This window comes from Puma concolor, chromosome B1 (genome assembly GCF_028749965.1).
Source record: "Puma concolor isolate L17-30 chromosome B1, mPumCon1.1.hap2, whole genome shotgun sequence".
Taxonomy (NCBI): Eukaryota; Metazoa; Chordata; class Mammalia; order Carnivora; family Felidae; genus Puma; species Puma concolor.
Genome location: NC_141670.1, coordinates 80349599 through 80361629, shown reverse-complemented (window position 1 = coordinate 80361629; position 12031 = coordinate 80349599). Strand labels below are relative to the sequence as shown.

Genomic DNA, 12031 nt, shown 5'->3' with positions numbered 1-12031 from the left:
ATGGTTTTTCAAATTTAATGGAATTATAATGTTAAACATGGGGTTTTTCTTTATTCTGTAATACAACCATTATTCATTCCACATTAAAAAAATGACCCAGGGGTGCCTGGGTGGCTCAGCTGATTGAACATCTGACTTTGACTCAGGTCATGATCTCACAGTCTATGGGTTAGAGCCCCACATCGGGCTCTGTGCTGACAGCTCAGAGCCTGGAGCTGCTTTGGATTCTGTGTCTCCCTCTCTCTCTGGCCCTCCCTTGCTTACACTCTGTCTCTCTGTCTCTCAAAAATAAATAAACATTAAAAAAACAAAATGAACCAATATTCTTATTAAGAAACAAATCATACAGGGGCACCTGACTGGCTCAGTCAATGGAGCACGTGACCCTTGATCTCGGGGTTGTAAGAGATTGGGTGGAGAGATTACTTAAAAATAAAATCTTTAAAAAAAAAAATAGAAACAAACTATACAATAAATCATGACATTCATGTTTTTAAGAAGATACAACTGGCATGAAAAATATCGATAGGTTTTAACTTAGAGAACTAGATTCAACCAAAATATTAATGCAAAAAGTACTCTAAAAAGGCATTCAAAATTTCAATCACAACCTCAAATTCTCCTTAGTAGTTATGTCCAGTTCTTGATAAATTAAAGTTACAGCAAAAAATACAATAATAGTAGTTGCATGAATAATCATAAGATTATTAGATATAAAGTAAACTCTGTTTCAATTCCACTGTTAAATTTTCCATATTTGGCAAAAGCTTTAATTTACCTTGGTGTATATGTGTATATAATTAAAGCATAATTACGACAAACCTTAGTATTCCAGTTCCTGCTCCAATGTCCAAAACACTCTTGGACCCCAAACAAACTGCATCCTGGATTGCTGCATTATAAATTGTATTCCGTTTGGTGTCATTAAGCATGATAAAGTGCCAGCGTTCCACCAACCAGTTTGCAACACGATAAAAATTCTCCTTTGCATCATTGAAATCTGGGTTTAGTTTCACTGCTTTATGAAAATACCCAGCTGCTTCATCTCTAAAGCCCATTCTATAGTAAAAAATGACAGAGAAAATATTCAATTATTATGATAGCAATTACTGTGCCTTTATCCATGGCACTCATCTGGCCTAAGAATCCCTCTCCAGTACCCCAAATCCTACTCAACCCAAGCACCATCTCCTTTTGTAAGGACTGCAATCCTTGATCACTTCTTTCCTCTCTGAACCCTTATTGTATTTATGCATTCTAGGAGACAGACTATAAATTACTATTGTAACTAAAGTATAGTAGAAGCTCTCATAGTCCTCTTCAATTTAACCAACCCACTAAAACACGATTGCTTTCTAAAAACCATTCCCTGTGTAAAACATATCAATGTCTATAGCTAGTAGGCTCCTCGCTGGTGTGCCTGCATACCTTTTCTCTCAGCAACTGAATGAATTATCAAGAGTCGGTTGTGTTTGTGGGGTACCTGGGTGGCTCAGGTTAAGTGTCTGACTTCGGCTCAGGTCATGATCTTGCACTCCGTCAGTTCTAGCCCCACGTTGGGCTCTGTGCTGACAGTTCAGAGCCTGGGGGTTGCTTCAGATTCTGTGTCTCCCTCTCTCTCTATCCCTCCCCGCTCCCTTGCGCTCACTCTCTCTCTCTCTCTCTCTCTCTCTCTCAAAAGCAAATAAACATTAAAAAACAATTTAAAATAAAAGAGTCGGTTGTATTTGCTGTCAGACCAGTTTACACCAGTTGTATTTGTTATTATAATTACATATTTTAATTAAATATTACAGAAACTAAATAAATTATGACTGCAAAAAGAGAGCCACTGTTTCTGAGGACACTTAGTAAATGCTTTGTAAAACATCAGAGGCAAATCACCCAAAAAGCTGCTACTGAAGTTTATGTAAGCAAATCATCAATAAAAAGGGAGAAAACTTCCAAACTATCTAGAAAAGTGCTTCTTAAACATTCTGTGGTGAGGAACTCATCTCCCCTTTTCTAAATAGCTAATATTTGTAGACCAATACAGTCTCACTGCACGTAATTAGTATGCAACTCACACATCAGATTTCACCCAAACTGGTCCACATTATTTTCAAGAAGTGAGTTTCATGATCACATGCTTGGGATTACAGCAATGTCAAACTGCTATATACATTTCTAAACACTTCCTCTCAATTTCTATACTTATCCATCACTAACTGATAATTTGTGGACCAGCACAAGTATGTAGTCCACAAGCTGAAGAGAACTGAGCTAGTAAAACCCTTTTACACTCATACTTCTTCAGAAGAACCTTTAAGCATTCTGTCAATTTTAAAGAAACCAAATCAGATTATTAATTCTATGTATGATTTACATAAAAAAAGACATTCTGGAATTTCAAACAGGAAACTGCATGGGCAATGGCCCTATGTCAAATGATACGCACTCATGTTTTAGGTTAAAATAAAAACGTTTAAGATTAGTATCTGCTAGACAGAGCTATCTTAATCTGCAACTGACATTGCACACAGTACAATACAAAATACATTGTATGTAATCACTGCTTGGTGAGAGACAACACTAGCAATGGATATTTTAAATTTTTAAATATCAACAATCTATTGAATCAATGCCACACCTGCCCCTAATAATTTCTTGGGGTTTATGCTTCCCTGAAGTTTGATTCTTAATATATCATTGTTTTCTTAAACTGTAACGATAATCTGAAAAATGTATAGTACACTCAAAATATATCTCATACTGATAGACTCAACAATGTGTCAGTATCAACAAACTATGAAACCACCTCTTTTCTTTTAACTAGAAAAAAAAATTACCTTCCCAATTAGGAACTTAAATGTTTTGTTTAGATCTGATGCTGCTGGACTAACATAAGGTTGTAAAGTTGAGACATTCCAGACACAAATTTCATTTAATAAACAAAAGGAATAAAGGAAAGGAAGCTATCATTTACTCTGGAAATCTTTTTCTCCTGGAGCAGTGATTCTTTCAGTGGGAAGTGAGTGATCCACTCTTTGATGAGGAAAGTAGGACAAAAGCTAAGAGCTACTGTTGTAGAGAACAAAGATAAACTATGTAGCAAAAGCCGCATTCACACTATCACAACTGATGAAATCTCAATGTCTAAATTAGAAATTTTGCATAATTATATCTCCTAAAAGCAAACAAGCATGGTTTTGTTTTTTTTGTTTTTTTTGTCTCACGAATTGGTAACTGCTCAGACTAATATCCTGCAACAACAGGTCACCAAGTTAAAATCTGTCAAAAGTGTGTAGAGCTCCAATTTTCTGTTAAATTGAGTTTATCCTTAAAGATAAGTTCTAGGATGTTATGATAATAACATGTGCATTACCTGGAAATAAATTGAATCCCATAAAGTAACTCCTCTTTCATGGACTGAAGAACTAAAAAAACTTTGAAATTAATGGGGCACCTGGGTGGTTCAGTCGGTTAAGCAATGACTCCTGGTTTCAGCTCAGGTCATGATCTCACCGTTTATGAGTTCAAGCCCCACCTCAAGCCCTGTGCTGACAGCACAGAGCCTGCTTGGGATTCTCTCTCTCCCTCTGTCTCTGTCCATCCCCCTCCTGACTCTCTCTCTCAAAATAAATTTTAAAAAAATAATAAACTTAAAAAAATCTTTTAAACTAAATTTCATTTAAAGGAAAATTAGTTGGGGCACCTGGGTGACTGACTGAGTGTCCGACTTCGGCTCAAGTCATGATCTCACAGTTCATGAGTTTGAGCCCTGCGTCAGGCTCTGTGCTGACCGCTCAGAGCCTGGAACCTGCTTCAGATTCTGTGTCTCCCTCTCTCTGCCCCTTCCCTGCTCATGCTTTGTCTCTCTCTGTCCTTCAAAAATGAATAAATGTTAAAAAAAAAAAAATTAAAGGAAAAGTAGTTGCTAATTAATACAGATGGGAGTCTATGTAACAGGATCAGGTTAGCTGTTAGTGTGAACAAACAAGCGTCAGTTGACAATCTGCCTTATTTTCCCGGTTATTATCATACTCTACAATTAGAAACTATCAAATATTTATCTCTTAAAGAAGTACTCATTTCACTTCCCAGGCCATGTTGATTAAGACTATTAAACCATATAGCAGCTACCTCTCTGAGACTAACACACTTGGATAAAGGCATTTCTTATGTGTAACTTTTCATTGACTAAAACTTAACATGACAAGATGAACAAAGCAGTAATACTAGAGGAAACTGCTAGAACATGTAAAATTATCTTACTATATACAGTAGGACATTACCATGGCATTTCGTAAATAAGAAGTCTTTTACTTTGTACAAAGAAGTGACACCAGATTTATTAAAACAAATCCAATACAAAAATTTTGGGTTTTCATCAGTTTTCCTAATTACACAGTTTCTATGAAGAACAGGCAGAAATTCCAATGGCAAGTTTTCAGCAAGATCCAGAAAACAGAATTACAAGTTCCTTGGCAAGGCATCAGAGTGACTTCACTGCCACCCTGCAACCCATGGCTGTGTCCTCTCCAACAAGGTCTGAATCTTAGCCAGGTGGAGGGAACTCTTCCTTGAATATTATATCCTAGCCCTAGGGGCAGTGGCTGTGTAGTATATGATTTAATGTTAAAACTGTTCTGTTAGTAAGTCGGACAGAGAAAGACAGATATCACATGTTTTCAGTCATATGTGGAATTTGAGAAATTTAACAGAAGACCATGGGGGAAGGAAAGGGGAAAAAACAATTTCAAACAAAGAGGGAGAAAAACCCTAAGAGACTCTTAAATACAGAGAACAAACTGAGGATTGATGGGGCGGGGGTGGGGGGAAGGAGGCAATGGGTGATGGGCACTGAGGAGGGCACCTGTTGGGATGAGCACTGGGTGTTGTATGTAAGTGATGAATCATGGGAATCTAATTCTGAAACCAAGAGCACACTGTATACACTGTATGTTAGCTAACTTGACAATAAATTATATTTAAAATAAGAGAGGGGCGCCTGGGTGGCGCAGTCGGTTAAGCGTCCGACTTCAGCCAGGTCACGATCTCGCGGTCCGTGAGTTCGAGCCCCGCGTCGGGCTCTGGGCTGATGGCTCAGAGCCTGGAGCCTGTTTCCAATTCTGTGTCTCCCTCTCTCTCTGCCCCTCCCCCGTTCATGCTCTGTCTCTCTCTGTCCCAAAAATAAATAAACGTTGAAAAAAAAAAATTTTTTTTTAAAAAAAATAAGAGAAATGTTGATTGCAGATCAATTGCCTTTATATGCTGGAATAAAAACACTTTCATCGACTGAGAAGAATACATCAGAATATTCAATCTGGATCACTTTCGATAATCATACGTTCCTGAGCATCTTGACTTTTTTCTGTATAATGTTTATTACTTTTCCTTATCTGTGTCATTTCTTATGGGTACATTCACAATTGTTTTCTTATATGAAACAAAAGTTGGTGTAATAAAAAAATGCTCTGTTATTACATGTTATATTTGTGATTCTTATATTCTTCTGAGTTCTCTTTATTTTTTACCAGCCAATCCTTCATTACTCTGATCTCCTGTCACAGTTAATAATTCTTTATATTAAACTTTCCCTTTCAAATTACTGTGTGATTTATCTCTGATCAAGACTGATACAGAGTAATTCTTAACAAATAACACTGAAATCACTACAAACCTGAAGAGGTGTTCCCCCATACTATTGCAAATCACTTCATCATCAGGAAACAGTTCCAAAGCCTGCTCATAACAACCAAGTAAGTCTTGTGTTCGATTGAGAGCATCGAGCTCTTCAGCCCATCTGAACAGTGTATACTGAAAAGTTTCCTGTGTAAAAGAGAAAACAGTAATTTAGTCAATAATATAAATGATGGAAGAATATACAACACTGGTTGATGATTCCACAGAGAACAGAACGTAATTACTCTTGACTGATCACTTCAAATTTTGTTTAGCTTTAGTACACAGTTTGCTAAATAAACAAACGCATAAATGAATTTTACCACTTATGTGGCAATAACATGCAGAATTAGACAATCTGAGCACTTTAAACTCTCTATCATATCAGATTCTCCACCTACCTCTCTTTTGTGGGCTTCTATGTTTTAGAAGTTGTTTTTGCCTTCTTCTCTTTGTTCATCCATCTCTATCACCTGTTCTACATCTACATCTCCAATCAAGACCCTCTCTTCTGAATCTCAGACACACAGACACGACTTCCTATTAGTCATCTCAACAAGGGACTGCACCCTCAGCCACCTCAAATTCAGCACAACTCAAATATTTCCTGAGCAATCAGTATGCAAAGAACTGGGGCTAAAATACAGCAATGAACAACATAAATCCTATTCCTATCCTCACAGAAGCCATGTAGAAAGAAATTTAACATACAGTTCTTTAAAAATTAAAGAACTAGGGGCGCCTGGGTGGCGCAGTCGGTTAAGCGTCCGACTTCAGCCAGGTCACGATCTCGCGGTCCGTGGGTTCGAGCCCCGCGTCGGGCTCTGGGCTGATGGCTCAGAGCCTGGAGCCTGTTTCCGATTCTGTGCCTCCTCTCTCTCTGCCCCTCCCCCGTTCATGCTCTGTCTCTCTCTGTCCCAAAAATAAATAAACGTTGAAAAAAAAAATTTTTTTTTTTTTTTAAAAATTAAAGAACTAGAAATTAGAGAAACTAGAAATTAGAGAACCTAAAAATAGGTTCTCTAAACTGAACCTATTATATTCCGCTCACACAGGATATAAGGTTAAGGTACTACCAAACCTCAAATGACTAAGTCATCTTATAATGCTACCTTAACTTCCAATACAATTAGTTTCAAACCCAGTCAATTCCGTCTCAACATCTTTAACTATGTCACCTCCTCTCCAACCCACTGTTACAACAGTCTGGCCCTTATAATACTTTCTGGACTACAGTAACAGCATTCCCTCTGTCACCCTAGCTCCAATCTCACTTCTCTCCAGCCATTCTCCATACTACAACACAGTGGAAAAAAGGGAAGGCTTTAGTCATTCCAGTTTTATCATGAACACAGTTTACATCATCTTCAGAGATTTATACAGAAGAGTTGAGACTTATAACTGAATCTTGATGGAGTTTACTAAAGAAAAAAGGATATGGAGGAAGACCTAAAGTATCAGGAGAAAAAAGTACGGATGATATGAAATGGATAAGAGAATTTATAACTTGGTGTGACTGAAGTGTGGGCATAGGGAGTAGAGTGAGTAGTAGGAAATAAGACTAAAGAAATGGCTCTTTCACAAATGCCCACAGGAAGGAATATGGACTTTGTTCTACAGGAAACAGAACTAGTTTCTGAACCCTACTGAACACGAGGCACTCAAATACAGGGTTTAGATATACTTTTAATACACATTAAATATCTATTTAAAAAGATACTGTCACTGTTTTAGAAAGGAGGAACCTTAGGAACAAAGAATTAAAGAAACAGCACTTGGGTTGATCAATTATTATTCTACTGCTGCCTACCTATGAGAACAAACTGTATCTCAACATAGCACTTTCTCCTCCTTAGGACCAGCTGCTCCTGAAATTTACACTAAGTTTATGTTAACTACAACCATCTAGAGGTTACTGACATCTAGTGGATAGATATCAACAATGCGGGTAAACATTCTACAATGGCGCAGGACAGCCCTCCACAACAAAGAATCATTCCATCCAAAAAGTCAACAGCGCTGAGGTTGAGAAACGCTAGGTGAAAAAAAGCAAAGTAGCTTGAGGCTGAAAACGGAATACAAAATTTAGTTAAATAATTTTTATAAATTTAGACTCTAAAATAACTTGGAAAAACTTATCTATTACATATAGAACGATCACAATCCAGTAACTGAAGCTTAAATTAATGCATCATCAATCAAATGACTACTTTATAGTAGCTTATTCCCAACTTTATTCAATTACAGATACCCACGACATTCCTTCTGCATACAAGTGCAAAGGTGCTGAGGCAGGGGCATGCTAGAATTAGATATAGGAGGAGGAGATCACCCTCGGCCTCATTTGCAATATGGCCTTTAGAATTCTGAGTAAGGTGGAAGTTTTGAAACAGATAAGTGGCATCGTCTGACTTGTTATGAAATGCTCACCCAGGCTGTGTTGAGACAGGTTGCCGGAGGAAGCCTAGTTATGAGCCTACACCAACAGCCGACAGATGACTGAGGCTTGAACAGGGGTAGTAAAGGAGAAGGTGGTGAGAAATGGTTAAGATTTTGGATACATTTCAAATATGGAGCAGAGAGGATTTTTTTGATGGGCTGGCTGTGGGTGTGAACAAAAGACATGTCAAGGATGAATAGTAAATATTAACAGCAACCACCAGCCATTAACCTTAGCCACCCCTCCCAATGGAAAAACACAGGATCTGCCAGCAAGTGAAAAAAGGGACATCCTCACCTTCACGTCGTCTTTCAGCTCCGGCGCCAGGCTGAGTACGAGGAGGTAGTGGGCATAGGCGGTGCCAAAGTCCTGGGCGCTCAGGCAGTGCTCTGCGCTCTGCAAGGACCGCGACACCAGCCGGTCGCGCCCGACTGCCCCGGCGCCACTCCGGGCTCCCCGGCGGGGCCTGGGCCGAGAGTTCGGCATGACAGAGTCACCGCCCTGAAACCTAAGCTTGTATAACCAAAGTGAAGATGTTTTACTAAACGGAACGAGAAAACGGTCCCGTTGGCTACACTTCCAAATGACTTAAACAGAGCGCGAAAACCGGTAACGTAAAGTTATGCCTGGACCCGGGGTGTGCGCGCCCACCTTAGCCAGGCAAAAGCCCCGCCTCCTCCCTGCCAGGCGGGGTCTGCGAGTCAACCCGGCAAACTGCAGACACCAGCCCACGGCGCACGCCCAGCGAGCGTCAGTGCGCTTGACGTATGCACGCCGCGGTCCGCCCCCCTCCCCGTGGAAAGGGAGGCGCGAGGTGGACGGGGCGCCTGCGCGGAGAGCAGCGCTTTTAACGGTCTTGAGGTTCTTGCCTTCCTCTCCCTCGCCTCGCTTTCCCTTGCGCCGAAACCGGCGTTTTCTGTCCCTTCTTCCTGGCCGTCAGAAGTGTGTGTGTATGTGTAGTGTGTGTGTGTGACTTCGACTGCAAGACCCGACTCTGCAGATGCAGTCAGCGCGAAGCTGCACCCGACCGTGAGGGACATGGGTGGCAGTGAGGAGGTCAGGCATTTGTGGTGATGTTTAAGATCTTTGGATCGGGATGCCGCAGATCTCAAAATGGCGAGACTGAAAAAAGCCCAAAGTTAACAAACGCACCCTAGATGTAGTGGAGCAAATGCTTTCACAGGCGTTATTTAAAATCATCCTCACAAACCCCCGTGAGGTGGGCTTCTAAATCACAATCTTAAAGGCGGCAAAGGCGACATTCTGAGAAGTTACTTGCCCAGTATCACAAAACTGGGTAGTGGGAAAGGCGTGACTCAAACCCAAGCTCTCTGTTTAGTTTAGGATTTATTTCACTGTTCGATGGGTCACCACTGTATACTGGCTATATTAATAACATAGGAAAAAATGTTCTACCTTCAAGTGTGGCCCCTAAGGGATGGATTCAAAACTTTAAAAGGGGGGGGGGGCGCGTGGAAATTACAGCTGAAAGAAGTCATTTTTGTCCTCATTTTCAAACATCTCAGTAGTGAACATTTTACTTAACAAAAAATAAGACCATTTGCATATCTAACTTTGGGGGGCTCCTACCATTTTCTGCCTTCTCTATTGATCTGATTATTTGAACCACTCTTCCTCTGAGCACTTACCACTGTAAACCCTAATCAGTTCTTCAAAGTCCAGGTTACTAGATTATAATCTCCTCCTGCAGTCAGAAAGTTCCTCAAAGGCAGTAACTGTTCTTAACCATTTTTGTAAGCTTTACCTCTAGCAGAGTCTAGTTCAGAGTAAGGACTCAAAAAAATTTTTTTAATGTTAATGGAAAGTACATTCCACTACCAGGTTTCACTTGTAGATTTTCCCCATCGTTCACATCCTTTTTTCTTTCCCCTTCTGAATTGCCACTTTTTGTACTAAGCAATTTAAGATTTAACTATATGATTTTTCCCTAACAAGCCTGAAATGCTAGTCCCAATAGGATGTAGTAGAACATGCAAAGGCCACTGAACAATACAAAACAAAAAAGTACATTCTAGTGCAAACTTGGTCCTTTTCTGCCCCTCCAATAACCTTTCCTTAAGAAGCATTATTTGTAAAAAGGCCAAACAAAGCTACATTTCCTACTTTGGACATAAGATTGATATAACCATCAAATGAGATAATGAGATGTGTAAAAGCATTTTATATATAAGATATATTTAGTGCTAGGCATTGTTTACTTTTAGAGTTATTTAAAACTTATCTGGATTATTTTTTATTTTTCTGTTTATCTTTGAAAGAGAGAGCGGGAGCGGGAGAGGGACCGAGAGAGGGAAACACAGAATCCGAACCAGGCTCCAGGCTCCGAGCTGTCAGCACGGAGCCCAACACGGGGCTCGAACCCATGAAACACGAGATCATGACGTGAGCTGAAGTCGGACGCTTAATCGACTGAGCCACCCAGGTGCCCCAAAATTTATCTGGATTATTAAAATGAAAATTATGTCACAAACACCTTTAAGCACTTGATTGGAAATGGTGCAACTCATATCATTTAAGAGTCTAATGTAATTGGCTGGAATCTCCCTTCAGAAACCAAAGGGAAACCTCCCAAGCTTTCTCTGCAGAGATTTGGGTCAATGGGGAATCACTTAGAGTTCATCATTCTAATAATCTCTGTGAGTCCACCATTCAGCTGAATTAGTTTACTTAACAGGTTATCTGTGGTTCAGGACATGCTTTCCTATTCCACGGGGACAAGGTTTCTTTTGTCTTATTTTACTTGTTTTGTTTTTTTGATCTGTTGGTTTATTGAGATAACCTGCATATCTCAAACATCTAGACCACATGAAGCTTAAGGTGGACAAATGTTACCAATATAGGCTAAGAAATGAAGGGGCTTGGCAGGAAGTGAAGAGAAGGCAGAGAAAAAATGAAAGGAGCCAACTTCTATTGCATCATCACCTACAGTATCAACCTGTGGTCAGTGACCACTGCTAAAAAAGTACAAGGGATGCTACCTGCTGTTTGTAAAATACTTCAGGTACCTTTGTGAGCTACTAAGGTTTACTGAGTTCTGATGTGATTTATCTACACGGAGAAATCAGAAGTTATTTGCATTTCTTTGTAGTTTATACCTTAGACACTATATAGGGTAAGCCATTTGAAAAAAATGAACTCACAAGACTAACATGGAAGAAAAATGGAATAAAATATATTTTACTATTTTCTTTTATTACCTCATTCCTAATTAAGACTTAGAATTAGATTTTTCATATTTATTGAAGGTTAATTGTATTTATAGTAATTCTTTCAGTCCTTTTGAAAAGGCATTATATTCCATTACAAAAAACTCAAAAGTATGTTGCAAAACAATCATAGAATGTAGATTTTACTTCTTGATCCTTAAGTTTTTCTTTAAAAATATTGAAGGTATCAGGGCACCTGGGTGGCTCAGTCGGTTGAGCATCTGACTTCGGCTCAGGTCAAGATCTCGCGGTCTGTGAGTTCGAGCCTGGTGTAGGTTTCTGTGCTGACAGCTCAGAGCCAGGAGCCTGCTTCGGATTCTGTGTCTCCCACTCTCTCTGCCCCTTTTCTGCTCATGCTCTGTCTCTCTCTCTCTCTCTCTCTCTGTCAAAAATAAACGTTAAAAAAATATATTGAAGGTATCGCTCCATTGTTCACAATACCCTTCCTCTCACTCCCATCTCACAACCAAAACTAATCTTTAGAATTAGAGAGTCTATTTGATTCCTCCATTTATGTGTTCTAGTTCACCCTTTTTAGGGTTCTAAGAAAAACCCACTGATTAGAAAACTACTGCTGACTCAGAGGCAGGTTTAATTGTGGTTGTTTTTGACCACGTTCTGGGCAGCTTGTCCACAAACCACACATGCCAAACAAGGAAGCAAAATCAACTGAAAGTCTCTCAGTCAACTTTCCAATTTG

General features: G+C 39.6%; 1 protein-coding gene across 4 annotated transcripts in view; it reads right to left on the bottom strand.

The window, feature by feature from the left end:
* PRMT9 (protein arginine methyltransferase 9) overlaps positions 1-12031 on the bottom strand; it is a 95008-nt gene that overhangs the window by 29438 nt on the left and 53539 nt on the right. The window contains exons 1-3 of one of the 4 annotated variants that reach the window (XM_086704132.1): positions 8402-8833; positions 5663-5811; positions 823-1059 (exon numbers count right to left, since the gene is read on the bottom strand). In XM_086704132.1, coding sequence (XP_086560258.1) covers positions 823-1059; positions 5663-5811; positions 8402-8590 — 575 coding nt within the window. In that variant the 5' untranslated portion in view covers positions 8591-8833. Of the gene's footprint in view, positions 1-822; positions 1060-5662; positions 5812-7474; positions 7853-8401; positions 8834-12031 lie in introns of those variants that run through there. The other 3 variants (XM_025922010.2, XM_086704134.1, XM_086704133.1) reach the window with 3 other exon arrangements.